Here is a 21,505-nt window from a genome sequence, read left to right as displayed (position 1 = left end):
GGAAAATTTCTCAGATGCTTGCCCCCCCCCTTCATAATTCGGTGCATGTATAAACTATACTGTCCTCTTTTTCTGCTTGATCGACTTTCTGAAAAAAATACGTGCAGTGACATTGTGTAGAAAATGCACTTGCAATTAAAGCAAAAGTAAAAAGGCTGGTCTAAGAGGTGATTTAAGTGAAGTCACAGACAGAATTTGCGGCATAAATGTAGTAGAAAAATGACCCCCCCCCCGTTACACACATGGCACACACTTTACACACAATCTCCCACGACATAAAATACTGTCAGGACATGTAATCAGTCTACAAAATGTTGGGCAAGTCTGGGTTCAGAGGTCACATGTTGAGCGCGCCAAGTCCAAGAAGACAAAATTTTGTTGATTTGTGCTGCAGGCATTATGCATGACCGTAGTAACTGACGTTCGCGTTACTGTAGTAGTCACTGTACAACTTGGGAGTCTGTGCTTGTTTGGTTTAACGTTTTCACCTTTCCGAAATTCATTTTTTCAAGAAGAAGAAGCTGGCAGATCATGTTGGGAGTGGAAAATTCTGAGGTAGGGCCTAGGCAGAAAAACGGAAGTCTTGACCATGTTGACCATTAACTAGCCATGACTTAGCCCCACTGGTGTGGCACGGACTCTCACTCCCGATCCATCCTAAGGATGGATGGATCGGGAGTGAGAGTCCGTGCCACACTAGTGGGGCTAGCCATGACTAGCCCTACCCTCCACTATGTTTTTGGGCTGATCTGGTGGTGGACCATGATCCGTGGCATCCACCATGTCCATGGACATGATCAGATGATGGAGGCATCCACATTTTTTCCGGGTGCCCATCAGCAGATCAGAAGAAATAAGTGTCCTAAACAATTTCCAAACTGATGTTTGAAAAGATTGATCTGTTATAAAGGCCAAGGCTCTAACTCTCAACCGAGTTAAAAATAAAACTTTTAATCATGTTGATCCTGAATTTCACCTAATTATGATTATACCTCCTATTCCTAAGATGCTAACGTTTTTGGCTACGGCTGGAATTCTAAGATAGAATTAGGGGAGAGTAAAATTTAAAGAAACAATACTGTTTCTTGAGTCACTCCTAGTTTTCTGCCTGCATGACTTCTGACTTCTTGCATGTCTTTGTAGGTTCAGCCTCTGCAAGTGCAGCCTTTACTGCTGGACAGTGATCTGTTTGATGCAGAAGATAGCGATTCCGATGCTGACTACGCAAGGAGGTCTCCCACACCGCCCCTTCAGGGAGTTGCTTCACCACAGTCTGATAGACGTACCTCCCCGATCCATGAGGACAGCCCTCGCCATCAAGGTCATAAACTGAAACTTGAAGACAAGTCCTAGGCACCTTTTTTAGTTATATTGGAGCTGAATGTTGCTGAACTAGACAGCAATTCAGCAAGAGCCTTTGTAAATAAGACTGCATTGCTGGAATTCGGGCCCTTTTCCAACACTCGACTTAGGCCCCATCTCAGGCTTCGTTCCCAAAACCAATCCCCGATTGTGGGCCTGAAGCGTTTAAATTAAATTGGATTACTGTAATTTCTGGCTCTCTTGCACCTTATTTGATGTTTTGTGGCACTATTAAACTAATTACTGCACTTACAGCTTCAACTTCAGCTAGTTAAAAAACAGTTGAAGCCTGAGACAGAGCCGGAGTTGAGTATTGGAAAACCTTGGACTGTCAGATCTCAACGGCCCACACTCAACAGCTATGTTGTGCACAGTTAGGCATCCTCAACTTTAGTTGGATAGTAACTCTGCATATTTGCATATTCATTGTCCAGTAACACTCCCATTGCATAGCACATACAAGTACTGTGTGTTGTAAGGCATCATAAATGTTTGCAAATTAGATGGTATGTGGTAATTTATTGATTTCTAATTTAGCTCTTGTATAAATCATTTTGGCCAAAAGCTCATTACATGTACGTTTAAACACAAAAAAGCACCTCCGATGAAATTGCAATTTACTTGGCCAGGACAGTTTTCAAATGATTTTATTTCATGGTTGCCTGGTTAGGGTGAGTACATTTTCATTTCTTGTGTTAATGACGTTGTATCCCTGTTACGGTTTACTTTCTTCTTAGTTGGGGCAGTAGACAAAGTTGGGATAAACAGGGTACAATGTGCATGAAACCCCAATTCCCAGTTGGGACTTGGGACATAACAATATTAATGTCCATTTGGCTGCAATTCTCCCTGCTGATGCATCTTGCCAAGAATCTTCTTAAAACTTTCAAAATCCTCCACCAGTGACACAATCTGTGTACATTAACTTTCGAGCCCCTCATAGAGTCACAGTTACTGGGTTGCAACCTATTACTTGCTCGGCCTTGCAAATTTCTCCAAAAACCTGCTGACCAATTTTTTGAAATGTCTGAGATGGTCAGGTGCTGATCACAAGGCAGTGTACCCATCATAAGCGTACATGTATCAATATTACTCCTTCAGATGATGAAGACAGAGCATCCTCTCATTCCGACGACGAAGAAAATGAAGCTGACATCCACCGGCAGAAATCACTTATCAGCAAAAGTAAAAGAGCAAAGGTATATTGAGAGTATTCTGGAAACCTACTGTGTGAATTCTACAGAGGGCCCATTTAAAGAAATGTAGGATAATGCACAAGGTGGTGAATATGAATAATTAGTAGGTTGTAAAAGAGGAGTTTACCATGTGTATAACAATCTTACATTCCATCACAAAGTTCCAAGTAGGTTACGTCGGGCAATGTAACTGTTAATAATACATGTACTGAGGAAAAAACTTTCAATATTAGCTTTTTTTTTTAGTTTTCAAATATCCGACTTTTTTAATCTGTGGTCATATCCTGAGTGTAAACAATGTTTGAAATGAAAAGGAAACTGAAGTAAACTCAAGAAATTCATCCTTATACAAGCTTTGCTTAGGGGGAATTATGACTTCTGTCCATACCATTTGGGGTGCAATCAGTCAACCTACGTAATTGCTCAATCTTTGCTCCATCCATCAATCTTATTCCACGATTTGTTGAGAATTTGGCCATTAGCCAGTTGCCTCTCCATTCTAATTCACGATTGTGGAAGATTTTTTCAAAAAAGTGACATGAAGTTGAAGTTTCACGGGATTGACCCATCATGCAAACTCATTGGCCAGTCATTGCCGACAGTGTTGAAAGAACATATGACATTTTAGCTGAATGAAACGGGGCAGGATTTTCATTGATTTATGATGTTTTCTTTTCTGCAGTCTTCCATAGCTCAGTCAAGAAATCGCAGGGTTCCAAAGACTGACATCAAAAAAATCCACAGTGAGAGCCAACGCCTAATCAGAGGTCAGTCAGTCTTGTTTCGAAGTGTTTATTTTCTCCTTCAAGCGTGTGCATGTGGCTACATTTTAATGTCTGTACGCATCTTTGCCCTCTATTGTCAGAATTGGGTGGACCTTTTCAAAGATACTGCAAGGACCTGAGTTGGATGTGTTTCAAAAGTTTATGCAGTCAGCAAAGCTTAAATTGATGTGCGTATCCATGTTTATGCTATACTCCAAGTACGGAAATGCCTTTGTTTTTGTGTAGCTAGGAAAAAGCCTAGGAAATATCTCATTGTACTTGGCAGTGTGAACACCTGTTTAACCTGAATTTTCAATCATGATTTCCGAAAGCGTTCCTCGTCATTTTGTTCTAATAACCCAATCCCCCCCCAAAAAAAACCTCTTATACAGTTTGATCTGAGAGGGGAAATTGTCCAGACCTGGGTAAGTCCTCACAAGGCATTCATGTCCCACATTGTGTGGACCTCTTTTGATCACAGGTCCTCACTTGATATACCATGCCTGTCATGTGTGCTGTTAGTGGTAGCTACATGTCCACGTATTAACAGCCAATCTAAACTTTAATTCACAAATTACTCTTAGATTAATACACTAATCTAAGATGAAGTTGTTTTTTGTTGATTTTGCAGAGTCTGATTTGAGTCTTCCCTACCATAAGCCTAAGCCGCTGTCCCTGAATGACTTTTTCAGCAAGAAGCCTTCAAACTCTGGCATGCTGTCAGTGAAACCACTCAAAGGCCTTTCCAAGTAAGCCATTGTAGTGTTTATGAAATGGATTTAAAATAACTCCAATAAGCAATTACAGATGAATTGAATACAGGGTTCAAAAGTCAGTGTTATTCCTGGTTCCCTACCAGGCTGCATACTGTCCCATAATGAGCTCCCTAAGATGCAAGAGGTCAGCAAATTAGCATAGGTCTCATTTGCATAACGGTAGTACTATAAACATTACGTGCTGTGCATCAATCATCTTGTCCCTTCTTTAGATTTTAAACAAACATTGTTCCAGGAAAGTGTAGAGATTTGCCTTCATTTTCAAGTAAGACATGAAAACAAACTAAAGGTTAATTTTTTTATCCACTTTAACTGAAAACTCTGAAAAGTAATTTTGGGATTGACTCTCTGATCATTTTTGGTCTTTTAGGTCAGTAATGGAAAGTTTAAGGAATTGCACAACCGAGGGATGTGGCACTCAATCTATTTGTCATCAAAAGTATTCTTTTCCTTTCATTTACCTTTTTATTTCCTCAGATGTCGGCAGATGGCCTCTCTTGTACAAAAGCAAAACAGTGGAGTGCCCAGCGTGCTGAATGAAAGTACAGCTCGTTCACAGGGCTCATCAAAGACCAGTGCTCAGTCAAATCTGCATGGCCCACTCTCACAAAGTACATGTACCAATATTATTTGCAGTGCCCCTGATGCGGGGAACTTTCCTGATGGAGGAAAGGAGATCCCTCCTCTTGAGAAGAAGGTCCTATCTGATGTAAATACTTCAATTGAAGAGTTAGGGGAAGATTGTCATGTGGAAGAGGAAAGTAAAGTTCATTCATCAGTTAAGGATTTATCTGACAGGAATAAAAAGACAGACACTGTCATGGGTGAAACTATGATTGCGGAAATCGACACTGAAGTAAAGGATACACTGAAGCCACAAGATAGAAACCTTTCTGATATGGATGCTCAAAGTTTCACTTGCATATCGCCAAAAACAATCGGACCTTTTGAAGATGAAATGAAGGGAGATGGCATTTTAAGACAAGACGATGAAAATAAGGGAATGATGCAGTCTTCTGTCAACCTTGATGAGGAAGAAAACCACTTGCTTTTTCACGATGCAACCATCCCGGTAGCAACTTCTGCAGTGCAAGAGGACGATGCTAACATCAGCATCACACCTTCATCGACTGCAGACAGGGAGCCTGCCTCATCCCAAACCCCCATCTTCACCCAGTCCCACAGACAGAAGCTCCTGGAGGCCAGCCTCTCCAAAGTCAAGGCCTTGACGCCAAGACTCAGCGGGGAGGAAGAGTCCGTGATTGATCTGGATGATGCCGACTGTGACTCTGAGGCTGGCTTTGCGACACCGTGCAACCCAGGTCTGAATCGCCTGATAGAGAGGTTTGTCAGACACACAGCAAGGAGTACACCCAGGCCACAAAAGGAGGTTAAACTCAGGTTGGTGGAGTCGTAACATTAGGTTTGTTGCAATGAAAGTTGGAAACACTACATGAAAATTGTTGGTGTTGTTATTAATTGCTTGAAGTTATTATGCAAATCAGCTTACTTTTCGTCTTGAATATTCACACACGTCAAGATAAAAGGTTGTTTTCTCCGTAATTTTTTGCACAACTGAATTTTATACATTCATCACATTTTTATCTACAAAATATTGTGCAAGATATTCCAAAATGTAAATCTAGCACGCAGAACTTTAAACGTGGTGACCAGATTTTAGAGCTTGGTGGCTCCCTTTTAAAAAATGATAGGAGATGAGCAGACTTGGACCGCCAGGCTACTTCTTTAGACTGTAGGTTAGAGGACACTGTAAATGGTTTGTGTATTTTTATAGTGACAGAGCGTCACACACCATCTCTGCCATTCAAGTCATAAGTGCCTGGCAAACTGTGATTACGTAATGTTTCCAATTTGCTTGTAGTGTTGTAAGCAAGGAGACGGGAGGAGACGGCCAAGAGAATCTCAAACTGGAGACAGTGGCTGTGACCATTGAAGGAGAGGATCATGAAGACCCTAGCTTGAACGTGCCAGGTAAGCTGGTATTTATATGCTAAGCAGAAAAGCGTAGATCCAGCTTTGGTATCACATAGTCAGAAATACAACTTCAGCCTTGGAAATACTTTATTATGTATACATGCAAAGTACCAACTTAAATTGCAGTGTCTTAAAATGTACAAACTGCTGAGTCCTTATGCTTAAGGAATACCATTTGTGGATCTTTTTCTCACAATATCATTAAATTGACCACTACTTGGTAGGGTTGAGTCAATACGAATAATTCACTATTCAAATATTGGACCTTCAATTCGATTGAATATCCGAGTATTCGTTCGTACCAACCAGCATATTGTTATACAAAATCAGTTGCAATAACACACACAATTGTTCATTAAGATCACTATAACAGCTTCCCACTTCTAGGAGTATCTTTGGCCAGGAGTTAGCAAGATTTACAAGACGAACAGTACTTCACGCTCTGTTGAAAATTTCTATTCCTTTCAAATTTTTAACATTTAAATTAGATTCTGAGTCTTAAGATTTCTGTTGCTTTTCATTTAAATCTGCTTGAAACAAGCCTCCAGAGTGCACAAAAGAAAAGCCTCCCATTTCATTAATTTTTCATTTAAATATTCAAATAATATAATATTTGAATATTAGATAATAAAATATTTGGATATTTGGCATAGCCCTACTACTTGGAAAGTTTTTTGTGGCATACCAATTGATGAATCACTCCACATTGACACCTGTTACCTATAAATGTGTATTCATGCATGTACCTTTTTTTCTGGTACATGTGTAATGTGTTAGGTGGTGTGCTCAATGGCAGCTGGGAATAAAATTCCTTTCTAGTCATCAAAGCCTTACTTGTCATTGTACTTTTATTTACACCTAACTGTGTTTAAAACCCCAAATTGAAGTGAGTTGATCTATGTTCGTTGTAGGAATGAGTAAGATTGAACATTTCCTTTGAAGGAAGTTTTTTAAAACATTTTTAAAAAATCCTGAGGAAGGTTCTATGTAACACTTCGTATTTCTGGAAGATTCTTTAGGCATCTAGTCAGCAAATTTTTTGAAATATACACAAAAGTGATCTTCTTCATTAAATATTCTTTCCAATTTTTCAGTGGCTAAATAGCCTTTAAAAGATGCCAAGTAAAGAACTTTAATTTTTTTATGCTGTCAGGAGCCAAACTGCTGAAGCTGAAGGAAGCTCTTCAGGAGAAGATGCGAGCGAGGCGAGAAGTGGAACGCCAACGGCGGAAGGAGGCCTATCGTCTTGACAACGAGGATTACAACGAGGAGGAAGGTGAGATGACCGACAAGAGTGACACGGATGATGATAGTGATGGTGGCCTCCGAGATGACCAGAGTGACGGTGACCTCCGAGATGACCGGAGTGACTGTGACCTCCGAGATACCAGGAAGGAAAAGAAGGTAGCAGAGGAAACTGTCTCTGTGTTTGTTCCAAGAACTTAACCCCTTTAATAGTAGCGTTATTGTCGAGTCCATCACCAGTCCCTGCAGGTCCATCACAAGTCATTCAGTCTTAAGCCAGGTCACCAGCTTTTAAATAAACTGTAATAACAGGATTTTTGTTATTATTGCACACCTTGCTACCTATGAAAGGACTTGTGACTGGATTAGGACTTGGGCAATTTCAGCTGAATATGATGTACATTAAATGGAAAATAATACGCTCAAACTAGGGCGAACTTTTGTGTCCGTTCCCCTCCCCCTTTTTACTTTCTGATTATCAAATAACTGTGAAACTTGATTAAAGTAACCTAAAAAATCCCAACAGTGCCATCCAGACTTTTCAGTAATTCTTTTGGTCTGATTCTGTTCTCGTGCAGATAAAAAAAAGTCAGTTTATAAACCATGAAGCAGATGTGGACGATGATGATGAGGACTACGAACCAGGAGAAGACGGTGACGAATACGACAATGATAGTGACACAGACAGCAGCAGACGTGACAGTGACGCCAGTGACGCTGAAGACAGGGAAATGCAACACGATGATGCGGAAAACCTTCGAGTCTATTCTGCTGAAACTGATGACGAAGATACAAGCGATGACCAAGAAGAAGACAAAATTAAAAGGGCATCGACCAGCAAGGCGAAGAAGAAAACAATGATTCTCGATGATGATGACGATGATGATGGTGATGGCAGAGATGATGTTGCTAGGATGGAGGAGACGTCAAGTGGTCCGACCTTGGAGCTGCATCTTGATGCTGACGATGAAGAAGAGCAAGAAGAGAAGACGGACCAAGGTGAGCATGCCCTACTTGCTAGCTTACTCAAAAGAACTGTTCTGGTTGATAAGCTGTGATAGCTGATTTGAAATGGTTTGATGATTTGAGATTGTTGTGGCTCTTTAACAAGAGAATCACATTCTCTTTTCCTTCAGCTTGTAATTTTGCACATAAATGTTTACCTTCTGAAAATTTTATGACTCCCAATTTTTCTAATGAAGTGGTCTTTATTTACATTGACAAAAAAAAATCATTCGTTCGTCCATTCTGGCTTTAATGGAGAATTTTTCAATGCTTTTTTGATCTGTTTTGCTTTTTTTTGTTCCTTCAAAAGACCGTGATGATTCCCTGATGCAAATTCCAGCCAAACATTTAGGACTCACCCTGGGGTTAGAAGTAAACAGCCCAGGTAGCTCCAAATACCCAAACTCCAACACTACCTCCCCAAGAGTTCCACCGCTAACAGAGTCCGGCAACAGTCAAGAGAGCACTACAGACAGCTACGACATCGACAAGCTGGGTGAGGCCATCATGCAGCAGGCTGGGTCACCCAGGAAGGCTCATCTGACCCTTGAGGAGAAGACGAGGGACCTTTTTGAGTCCACCAGCAACACTGAAGGAGGAACCACCGGGAGTAACGAGACTGACAAGGCTAGCGAATCCTTCACTGGACGGACAAGTTTCAGCTGGAGTGCTATCAAGAAACCCCAAGGTAACAAAAGATCGGGGGGGGGGGGGCTGGTCAGATAAAGCCAATATTGTAAGTTTGATCAGACAATGTGTATCTTTACTTGGTCCTTTTTTCTGATCTGTATTATTTAATGTTCACATTTAATATCTGAGTAAAAGAACTTTAGCCCGTGCATATAAGAGTCGTAATTTATCAGAACTGGGATTCTTTTTCGAATCAAATAAAGTGGTAGATGTCTCAGAGAGGATTATTGCATTGTAAACTCCGATGCCCTGATATACAAAGAAGCCCTTTATGTCAGTGATAACTTGTTGGGTTAAATACTTATCAGGCACAGAGGAGCAGATATGAGTGTTATGTTTGACTATTTACAGGAAGGACTGGTCTAGTCCATATATTTGGAACTACACTGAGGCAAATGGTTGCATCATTTGCCCTTGTTTTGTACATGATTTCCTTTAGGAACCACTGATGTGATAATTTTAGATACAACACCCACTGTTTCAGTGGCAAAAGCTACGGGAAATGTCATCGACAAACATTTCTCCACAAAGGCTTGACTGGAAAGCAGGATTATAGTACACTTAGATAAAGTGACTTGATCACTAGAGGTTAATCCATTGTTGGAACTTGAACTTGGTTATGACAACATTAGCTTTTTGTTCTTCTAGAATTTAGTTCAAGAAAACCCAGTTTTTTTTTTACTGCTGCTTTTCTGCTGTCTTCTTACCAGGGGCAACACAAGAAGACTCAAATCGTGAATTACCCAAGCAGGTGGATACCAGCTCCAATAGCCTGGACACCAGCTTTGAGCTGATGGGGTCTGTCATCCCCGCCCACCAACCAGGAGGTGGATTGAGAAGAAACAGCCGCAAGGCATCTGAAGAAGCCCAGGAGGCCTTCAAGCCATTCTCAAAACACCGGTCTTTGCTCCAGAATGCATCGAAAGTGAGTGTTCCATGAATTTGAGAACAGCTTACCTCTATCCTGATTTGTAGTAGGTTGATGACTGTTGCTCATTGGCTTTGGAAGAAGTATTATTGCCTACTTATCTCTGCAGCGTGAATATATAGTTTAATTAAAAAGCACAATGGGATTGCTTTTAAGGTGGTTCTTATGAATTTCAGCTGTTTTCACTTTTGTTGTGTGTTGACTTTCCTTTTATTTGATACACTGGGCTGTGTCTTCTATTGAATAATCCCTCATAAATTGGGCCATTTTTTTGTCTTTCAATGTTTCCTTTCTGCAGAGTTCTTTCAGATTGTCCGAGCTGACTCTTCCCATCGAGGACTCCCAGGATCTCTTCCGGGTGGACACCCCCTCCCTAACTGTTGCCATGGAAACCCAGCCGGGGGCCGAAACGCAAAGCTTCCGGTTCTCCTACGAGGAGGACGAAACCCAGACACAGTTCCTTGATGAGAATGGGTGAGTTCGACAGCATAATGGGGCCGAAGTTCAACCTAGCCCTTATCCGCGGAGGCTCGGTCTTGGTCCACGACACAATTAGATTTCAATCAACTTTTGATGGAGACCACGCAAGACCAGTCACAAGTAACAACAACGAAAAAATAAAGCTAGTGACTGGAATTCAGACTATAACAGTCGTGTTGGTTTTTGTGGTTGTCGTAAGGGGTCTCGACCACAACAGTGAATATGGTGAACCGATATGGAACAAAGTGGGTTTTTAACTCTGGTTTGTTTGGCACCTAATTTTGTTTTTATTTATGCATATCTTAAACTCTTCCTCTGCCGTGGCAGGTTTTTGAAGCTGCGCTCTGCTAGTAAGCCAAAGCCCTCCACCAAGAGGCTATTTGAAGTTGAGAACGGAAGTCAGGAGGATCTGGATGAATTGCTTGGCCTGTGCTCAGGGAAATTCACTGGTGGTAAGTGGCTTGATTGCCCTTTAATAACAACAGGTGATGTTACATGCTTGTATTCCCAGTCTGACATTGGGTAGAAAAATGAAGGCATTTGTGTCTAGTTTGGAGTCAAGTCTCGTGCAGTTTCCAATCAAAATACCGAAGAAACTGGCTAAAAAATTTTCGCCTAGGCTTAGTGCAACAGAACAAAAATACACTGTCGTGAATTTACACAGTGAGAATTGATGTACATAGTGTTACCAAAAGTATGTTGTTTTAAAGTGCGCGGTAAGAGTTTTCCAATACGGACATCATTAATTTTTCCCTTAAGTGGTATATCAGCCATCAGAGAATTAAAACATGTCCTAAAACATCAAATTTCACGAGAAAAATATTGAAATTACATAGAATTTTTCCGACTAGTCTCACGGTTTGTGCACATGGTTTCAAGTGATGTCTGTGTATGGAACTCTTTTCAAGCACTCTTCAGCTAGCATAATTTGTCTCTCAATATGCCACATTTATTTCTCGTTTAATTTCTCTGTTCAACCATCTGATTTTAGCCCCCGAGAGTTCCAGTAAGATCAGGAAGGGTCTCTTCTCTCAGCTGAGTAGTCAGCGAGTTGAGGCTACCCAGGGTAACATGGACGAGTTACTGGGTCTCTGCTCAGGCACATTTGCAAGGTACACATTGGTGAATTCCAGTTGTTCTGATTTAATCAGAGCCATTCTGATTTTTGAGTTTTCGAAGGCCTAACAATCGGAACATTCTGATCGAGAGTGAATCAACATTGTAAATGAAAAGCAGCAATGGTACTCAATGAGGCACTCGCTCACAACACACACATTATGAGTGTCTTATGTCAGTTGGTATCCCAAATGCTTCCCACTTTCCTCTGAGGCCAAAAGCTTTGGGTTTTAAGTTGGCTTAAGGGTCCCTGCATGATTAATACAAGGGGCTTCATCTCTTGGTAATAATCTTCCTTTGGGTGGCACTTGAGTGTACAGTTGGCTTTTAAACTTTGGCGACTCTCAGTTATCACAGTTTTATGTCAACAGTCAAAGAGATACCCAGGCAGAGACAACGCAGCCCATCCAGAATGGTGCAGACACCCACAGCGAATCGTCCTTCCACATTGTGTCTGACGATGAGGGTAACCATGGTAACCAAGACAGCCAGCCAGCCCTTAGTGATGGTGAAGACAGCAGACCCAAGAAGAGAAAGAGGATCCGGGTGATGGAAGATGAGGATAGCGGTGAGGACGATGATGGAGGAGATGATGCAGAGGAGACGGCAGAAGACGAGGATGGAGACGAAGTTTTCGACTCAGAAGATGAGTTGAGCTTCCTGCTTCAGCAGGAGGGACGGCAAGAAAAGGAGACCTTCCCTGGAAAATCACAAAAAGGGCATACTCTCAGCAAGTAAGAAACTGCCAGAAGGAAATCTCTTGCTCTGTAGGTTGTGAGGAGCAGTACGGAGGTGATGTGACACACAGCATACCCTGGAGAAGATGCACTGATGTGCCTTCTTATTTTGATCCAGTGTTCACTGTTCAGTGAATGTAGAATGTGTCCAGCAATACGAATCAACATTTTCTGATCTTGTAATAAGCGATTCAGATGAGTTACGGACAGGTTCAGCATGCAACATGTCTTGGCGCACCAAAGTTTACTTGAAATTATTCCTGGGAGCCATCGCAAGTTGTAGTCCGACATTATCATCCGACCGACATTAAGATAGATTGTAGTGCCCATGAAATTGTCCAAAGACCCCGTAGACCTGTGGTTATTGCCATTGTTATATTTTCTTGACAGAATTTCTAAAGACTTCTTTGAGGAGGAGGCAGAGCTGTCGGGGAGCGAGTTTGGGTCCGATGAAGACTACGATGCGGAAGACATGCCCGATGAACTGGAGCAAAATGAAGCAGACAAGGAGAACATCGGAACGGAAGAGGAACTCAGGGAGCAGGTCAACAAAGTCCACATGTGAGTAAGCCATGAACAGGAGAAAATCAGATTGGAAATTCCACAGTTATGAGTGGATCCATGAGCTTTCGTGCTGATGCTATCGCAGGTTCACCCCAAGTCCACCATAGGTCAACCGGTCTGGAGTCATGCTCCAGGCCATTTTAATGAACTGTGACAAAGGCATTTTGAGTTTTTTTTTCTGCAATGAACATTGATGCTTTTTAATTAATACATCATTATGATGATTTGAATGACTGTTCTTCATCCTAATGCCATTCAACCCTGGGCCTTATGCTACAGATGCTCTGCATCCTAGTTGTTCAACTGGTGTGGACTTTGTAACTAATTGCCGTTAAAGCAAACACAGTCGTCAGTATCCATGCTTTGTGATCGTCTTTAGACACCTGCATTTCATGCTTCAGACGCAGTTATCAAATTCTTATATTTTTGTTCTCACAGGAAGACAATGGACGATGACGATGCCAGACGACTGCGTCTGTACAAGGAGATTTACCTTCCAGACGGTGACCTGCACTCGGATGGCAAAGGTCGAACAAGGCAGTTCCGATGGAGACATGTCGGTGAGCAAATGAATAAAGTCTTGTATCAAGGACAGATCTGTTGATCTGAAACTGAGAAAAGTTTTCCCACAATCCTTTGTTTGATGCAGCATTACCATAGTTAATAAGAGAAGAAATATGTGCTTGGCCGGTCCTAAACGTGCATTTGAGACAGGCACAAGAGAATTGACGAAACTAACAGCATTCAGTCTCACTGTTTATTCCCATTCATAAATATCTTTTTAGTCAGAGAGTCAAAAGAAGTCAATTCATCGTCGGTGTCACCACTAAGTGACATTTAGGATAGTTTTGGTGCACCATAAAGTGATGTACCATCCAAAGACTTTATCTATGGCAATACGTCACTCCGTGGTGAAACCGACCATATTATGGATTTCCAGCCATTTCGTTCTCGAATTTTACTTTCTTTTTCCCAATCAACCCCATCCATTTCATGGAATATTCCTTGTGCAAATTGTCACATTGGGACACGTTTGGCACACAGACTCTTGACCAATCAGGATTGGTTAAATTGTCTCGCAGCGCATGATATCTACAACACGCATTATCACTTCTCAGCGTGCAATTGTTAATACACGGTCAAGTTGCACGTTGTTGAATAGGGAGACTGTCTTAGGTATTTATGAATACATATGCACGATTGCTAGAAGAAAATTCTCACTGGTCCATATTTGGTTCATAAGTGACTTCATCACAAAGGCTGACACGCCAGGATTTGCAGGCTCCCATTGGACAATCGCTGAAGTTGAGCGTTAACTTGCGGTTCCAAATAAATGGCTATCAATTCGTGTAACTCTGTGTGCAGTGCATGTGCAATGGGCGTGGTTTAAACTGAAGTGACGTCACACTTATGAACTGGATACACATTCCAGTCACCTTTTTTGCCTCTACTAAGCCTCGGCCACTCACTATAAAAGTCATCAGTCCAATTGAGACACGTGCACCTGAAAAGATGGCAGAACTTGTAAATGTTGATGAGCATTTGAAATGAAATGATTGCAGTGGCAGCTGAATGTCTACAATATAAAACAAACATAATTCATGTTAGCTCCAAACATATTGAAAATTGACAAACTATTTCCCAATTTGAATTTTAAACAGCACTACTTTAGTTTTTAAAAAAAATAATTGAAAAAGAGAGAAGTCTTTTGATGTAGAAAATGCATTACAAATGCAAACATCTGGAGTCTCTAGTAAAAGTAAAGCGATCAGTTTGGGAGATAACAAGATTCAGTAAGCATTGCTTAACAAATGTGGACCGTTTGGTGGCTGCCTGAGGCACCCTTGTATGTCTTTGATTCATGTTGTAAATCTGAAGGCCTCCATGGAAATCAGTGCTGTCACTGACCGGAGCATACCATCATTAAAGATGACGTACATAACATCAATCTCTGCCTTCACAGAGTGTTGTTATTTGAACATCACTCTGTGAAGGCAACGTAGTTATTTCATTTATACCTGCCACCAATTAATAAAAAGTTGCACTTCACTTCCTTAATGGCTATTGTGGAATTTTAGGGGAAGGTTTTGGAAATAATGCTGCAACAGGGTTCAGACATAGTCAGATATTAGTTGTTGAGTATTTGTCTATTTCCAGCCATTCAGTTTATTTCATTTACTCATGGTATTCTTATTTTAATGTCAGGTGATGACTTTCAGTTGGACATGTTTCCTGGCAACTCAGACGACGAAGGAGACGAGGCAAAAGACGAAGACACGCAGTGGCGGTTGGAACGTTTCCAGAGAGAACAATGGCTGAATGAGCAAAAGGCAAGTGTCGAAGATAGCTACCAAAATGAAAGCTGCTTGCTGCCAGGAACTGACTTTATTATGAGACGGCCATTTTGGATCATGTTCCCTGAATCCACTTTACTTATCAAACACTGTGAAATAGAGAGGAGCATGACTATTTTGCCATAATGACAAGTGGGTCATTCTATAAATTCAGGGTCCAAAAGTGTGACATTTTTTGTGTCCCCTGTTACTCTTGACCTGTGTAATTTGATAAAGACATATCACTGAAATTGATTTCAAACTATTTCTAGTAATTTGGCAGGTAATTTGCATCAAATCATCACTCTTGGAAAGTAGAGAATTTGTTCTGGACTTACAAATCATATATCAAATGTGACATGGACATAAAAAATCGAACTCCTAATTTGTAGAATTATCTAGGTGTAACCTCACTCTCACAGATATTTTTGACGTAGGCAATAAAGGTGACCTGACTTGTTATCGATAATTGAGAACTATCCATCTGAACATGGCAAGAAAAATAATCTGTGATTTGCTCTTATTACCTCATCTTTTTTCCCTCGCAAAATAAGTTTGTAGAAACTTTTTACTGACATTGCTTGCTTTAAATTCACACTGACCGGTTCGTAAAGGCTGTTGTCGATGGCCAAGAATGGATTGATGAATAGACCAAGATGTTAGTCCCACTTACAGCACCAGTTAACAATAACTCAGTCCTGTCTGCTGTGCCACACGGCATGATCTCATACAGTGACACAGTCAAACATTTCACCCATCGAAACGTGGAGTAGAATTTAGCATGGATCTGTTTTGTAGTTAAAGGTAGTTAAAGAGTAAAGAGATATGTACACAAGCATATCGCAAGAAGATCGAAGATCTTGGGTGTGAATGTCATTGTAGAAAAGATGCTGACGTACCTGTCACTATCAGTTGATGTGTCTTCCTATAGCTCTCATGAGTTCACTACACAGTGTCCTCTGAAGCATTCGCAGAAGTCCTCAGAGACTGTTGATTTGTTTCTTTGAAATTCACATCTGTGTTTAAGATTCATTTTTTCAGTTGTGGATTTAAAACTATTGAGTCGAGTTTGATTGGCCAATCTCAGTAACATCATGGTTGTGTGGATTAACATACACTCTACTGTCTGACACATCATTTGGTGCTTACCATCTATCTGTCATTTTTAACTGTTAATTTATTGGGGTGAATTTTGTAGGAAAAGCAAACAGCAAAGGACACTGTTGATGACGAAAACGACATAGCAGAAGAGAACAGCCAATTTGACCTCCTTATGAAGACCGCCATCAACAAAAAGAAAAAAGGTAGTCATCTTTCATGTACCTCCCAATAATGGTATTCTTTCTGTACAGGTTGAGTCAATGAATTAAAAGGGTTTAAGGGTGCAAATGGGAGAGTTGTAAACCAGTGACCTCAGAGATTGCTAAATGTCAAAGTATGTCAAATGATTTTGCTCTGTTAGCCTTTCTCAGAGCAGAACCCTCTAGTGGTAGAAATATGCGAAATGTCATATTTGTGCAGGCAGTGTTGTGCCATTGACTCATCTGTCACTTTTCACTCAGTGACAGAGAGGATGTTTTCAAATGTCAACTTGGTTAGCAATTCACTGCGAGAGGTCACTTAACTATCTCTCGTTTGTTTGTTCTACAGACCAGATGCCCATGAGCAGTGACGCCGGCAAAACTGTTCAGAAGGATAATGAGAAGCGATTCAACTCACCCAAGCCAGTCAAAGTAAGAAGTTCATGAGACCTACCACCCCGTAGGACCATCACGAGGCCCACAAAACCAACACTAGACCTCCAGTCTGAATTCTAGATGAACTGCAAAAAAAGCATTCCACCGTCACTGTTCATGCTGTTACTTGTGACTGATCCTGAGTCTCACCTTGGGATGGTCTTAGCTTCAACTGCCCACCCCCGGCTGACTGTAAAATAACTTAGCTTCAACCTTCCCCCAAAGAATGCAGTTTTCAAAATGTTTTGAACTTGTATCTGTTTGTAATTTCAAACAGATTAGCAGGGAAAGGATCATTTCACAATGGCGTAGTTTTCCTTATGAATATTAAACTTGTTGCTTGGTAAGTTAAAGACAACGTGGAAACTAAAATCTGGCAGAAATGAAGTTGGTTCATTGTGACAAGCCAGGGACTCAAGGAAGAAAAATCAGTCTCTGTGTGCAGTTGTTTCTAAGAATCCATCAGCAAAAACTGTTGAGATTTTTGTAATTTTGCAATTATACCCAACGAGAGCTTCCTACACAGTGCAGCAAGATGAATTGTTCCCGGGGAACACCCCTAAAAATCATTCCACAGAAGACCCAAACAGTCAACTAATGACTAACAAAGTCAATCTTGTCAAAGTTGAAATCAACCGAGGACAATGGAGTGAAAAGGTGACCAAAAAACTACCACTGATTCCAGTCTCACACCACTCCAAATTCTTGTAAAAACCAGTAATACAACGCAATGCCCATTTTCAAGCTTTCATTTCCCTCATAATTTTGCTGATCTGTTGTAGTTCCGTCACGGCTCGTTCCTGAGGCGCAGCAAGGAAGACCGGGCTAAGATAGCGTCCATGGTGAAACTTACTACGGGTAATCCCACTCCTCCAGGGGTTCTCGCAATGTCCTCTATCAGTCCATCACACCCACCGCTGATGAAGATGAAGACAAGAACCCACAGGTATGCTATTCATGAGGAAACTAAGTGTGTTACGTGCAAAATCTGTGCTTAGAAAAAAAACCAAAATGCTGCTTAGGATCAAACCTTGTCAGAATTATTGTTGCGTACTCCCAAATCCATGTGGGATGACCGGTGGGCACTTCTGCTGAGGACGTCTGTTTAGTACCTCCATTGTCCTAACAGATCAATTTAAAACTACCTCTTTTTGCAACTTTGACCACTTGAATTGCATATAGCTTCAGTTAAGAAACCTAGCACCCCACTGTCCTCTTAAACTGATGAGGAACCTATTGTCCTAGTTTAAACTGAGGACGTTACTGTCCTCTTATACTGAGGACCCTGCTTCGCACTTTTTATACCAGTCCCCTGCCATCCTCTACTAAACTGAGGACCAACCTGTCCCTTTTTGCTATTGAGGACCCTACAGTCCTCTTTTAGAGCAAAGATCCCACTGTTTTAACCACTTTATGCCGGGGCATTTTTCAACGTTGATGATGCTGGGCCGGCATGACTATCATTTTTTCGGTTTTCAAAATCCTTCAAAAATTCATCATTTCATTTGCGGTTTATAGCCGCACAAAGTAATCTTTAGGCACTACTCTAAGTTGACAGGTGACCTTCATTGACGCCCGGCCAGCAGCCTTGTAAACAGAGCCCAGATTGTGCGGTGTTGCATAACTGTCTTTTGTTCACGAACCTGGCTCAGTGCACTGTTGAACTCTTTTCAATAGGGGCCAGATTAGCGTGCAGCGGTGCTGTGTGGCTCATCGCTGTGGTGGTGGAGCGCTTTTGTCCCCGGTGGTAATCCACTCGCTTTCAATGCCCCAAACCCTAGTATAAGGTTTCAAAATAACGCTGGATTATCACCACTTTTGAGAGTGAAAAATGTCAGTAATGCCCAGCAGCCTGGTCTTTTGTTCGGAGTACGGTCTTTTGTTACAGGGCCCTGTTTCCTTTGTCCGAGTTCGGAGACCCCGGCCACCCATATAAACCATACTTCTCCAATCCCGGAGTTCCCGGCAGGAAGTGGTTAATCTTCTCTACTCTTAATCTGCCTATGATCTTTACTTCATAATGTTGAAAGCTATCTTTCTTGTGCTGTAGTTGCGACGTTCAGTCAGTGACACTCCAACACTTCGAGCACCCAAGGCCAAGCGACCCAGGCTAGACAGGAGTCAAAGCCTAGCCCAGCCAAGTAGCATCTTTAATCACATGTGATCAACGTGGCTTTGGATTCGAAGAGATTGGTCCCTTCCTATCGGTTAGGAGCCAAAAGTAGAAAGTCCAGTGTGCTGACCACAGTGCCTCAGCAGGATCCATTATTGTCTTGTTCCATGAATACTACCAATACTACCACTGAGCAAGTGCAAAATGTATAAAAGCGGTGCCAGTCTGTCAGACAAGTCTCAAACTGACCAACAAATTATAACTTTTAAAGGAGGTTTTGTACAATACATTAACCTGTGAAAGAATTGATCAAAGTCAAAGTGTGGTACTCAGATATCAACTGAGGGCACATTTATTTTTGCATGATCAAGATTTCTCTTAATTTAAATTCATGTACTTGGGAGTTTCAGAGGTGACAGTTGGCCCAAGTCCCTAAAATTGCAGTTGAAAAATCTAAAGTGAGGAAAAGTACCTAGAAGATTGTAGCCACAAAAAACCTAGTTATTGCATTTCACACATAGATTTGTGATTTTCAGTGGGTTCTGTATTCCTCATAAAAATGTATACACCTTAATTCATTTTAACATGTCTTTTAATGTAATGAAATGGTGCTTCTTTGTGCTGTTTGTGGGGGGTTATAGGTTTAAATGTAGAAAAAGTATCTAAGTATTTACATGCACCTTCATTTCCAATCCCTTTGTAAAGAAGACATATTCCAAGTTTTGTAAAATTTTTGAGACTTTTTCTGTTTCTTGTTACTAAAATTGTTTAGTCAAAAATTTCAGAAAGTTTAATTTGTGTATATATGCAATATAGTCTTATAGACTATGGGTGGTTTTCATGACAATAAAGTCCTATAGACTATGGGTGGTTTCATGACAAAAAAGTCCTATAGACTATGGGTGGTTTTCATGACAATAAAGTCCTATAGACTATGGGTGGTTTCATGACAATAAAGTCCTATAGACTATGGGTGGTTTTCATGACAATAAAGTCCTATAGACTATGGGTGGTTTTCATGACAATAAAGTCCTATAGACTATGGGTGGTTTTCATGACAATAAAGTCCTATAGACTATGGGTGGTTTTCATGACAATAAAGTCCTATAGACTATGGGTGGTTTCATGACAATAAAGTCCTATAGACTATGGGTGGTTTCATGACAATAAAGTCCTATAGACTATGGGTGGTTTTCATGACAATAAAGTCCTATAGACTATGGATGGTTTCATAACAATAAAGTCCTATAGACTATGGGTGGTTTTCATGACAATAAAGTCCTATAGACTATGGGTGGTTTTCATGACAATAAAGTCCTATAGACTATGGATGGTTTCATAACAATAAAGTCCTATAGACTATGGGTGGTTTCATGACAATAAAGTCCTATAGACTATGGGTGGTTTCATGACAATAAAGTCCTATAGACTATGGGTGGTTTCATGACAATAAAGTCCTATAGACTATGGGCGGTTTCATGACAATAAAGTCCTATAGACTATGGGTGGTTTCATGACAATAAAGTCCTATAGACTATGGGTGGTTTCATGACAATAAAGTCCTATAGACTGGGTGGTTTTCATGACAATAAAGTCCTATAGACTATGGGTGGTTTTCATGACAATAAAGTCCTATAGACTATGGGCGGTTTCATGACAATAAAGTCCTATAGACTATGGATGGTTTCATGACAATAAAGTCCTATAGACCATGGGTGGTTTTCATGACAATAAAGTCCTATAGACTATGGGTGGTTTTCATGATACTGACAAGACTATGATTTGTTGCATTTTAACTGGTTTGACCCCTCTAGTTTTATATTATAAAATTTATCTATGGGTTACCAACACCACCCACTCAGGCATTCAACACGACATGATATGTCACTATTATGTGAAAACTATTCCCATCATCATTAGTGGCAAAAAGAGGACACATTCCAAACTTAACTTTGAAATAGAGAAAAGCCACTGCTGGCATCATCATTCCTGGATCGGAGAGTGCCCTGGAAAGGGTGATGTGCACTTCTTGCAAGCCTATTAGGGTTGGTATAAACCAAATGGTGATTTAAATCCCCATCCACCTGTTGAAGATCAAATCTTAATATCTTTTGGGGAGATGGCAAGTACTTTCTCACAAATTTGTAGAGTTTTACTCTTCTGTTTTACAGCTTTAATAAATCATGCATAAATTGTTTTAAATTTGCAAAAAAGTAAATGGTTCGAAATTTAATATGCTGGTTTTGCTGACTGATCTGTACAGTATTGTTTATTTCCGTTATATTTAAAGAAGAGTTTTAACATCCGTGTTACATATATTAGTAAGATTGCAGATTAAAGTACGAGAACAAATCAACAACTGAACATGTGGCAGGGAGAGCATTATGTGAATAGCAGTGACATGAATGAATGGAAAATTTGATAATCCCTAAGGGGGGAACTGACCATTACACATCAGTGGAAAA

At 40.8% G+C, this 21,505-nt stretch overlaps 1 protein-coding gene across 1 annotated transcript; it reads left to right on the top strand.

The window, feature by feature from the left end:
• Positions 1–352: 352 nt before the first annotated feature.
• On the top strand, positions 353–21,404 carry clspn (claspin). The gene is given in 23 exon segments (XM_022251321.2): positions 353–555; positions 1,144–1,321; positions 2,464–2,561; positions 3,241–3,325; positions 3,954–4,071; positions 4,576–5,499; positions 5,981–6,090; positions 7,247–7,497; positions 7,917–8,337; positions 8,654–9,031; positions 9,744–9,958; positions 10,260–10,435; positions 10,769–10,893; positions 11,433–11,553; positions 11,929–12,291; positions 12,685–12,855; positions 13,297–13,418; positions 15,064–15,188; positions 16,390–16,495; positions 16,842–16,924; positions 17,710–17,799; positions 17,802–17,873; positions 18,978–21,404. Coding segments are annotated over 23 exon segments (4,470 nt in total). The 5' UTR covers positions 353–531; the 3' UTR covers positions 19,092–21,404.
• The last annotated feature ends 101 nt before the right edge of the window (positions 21,405–21,505 follow it).

The sequence above is a fragment of the Acanthaster planci genome, linkage group LG01 (assembly GCF_054643075.1).
Source record: "Acanthaster planci isolate LZ-2023a linkage group LG01, COTS_SCS, whole genome shotgun sequence".
NCBI lineage: Eukaryota > Metazoa > Echinodermata > Asteroidea > Valvatida > Acanthasteridae > Acanthaster > Acanthaster planci.
Note: the sequence above shows the minus strand (reverse complement) of the source record. Positions and strands in the feature narration are given on the sequence as shown.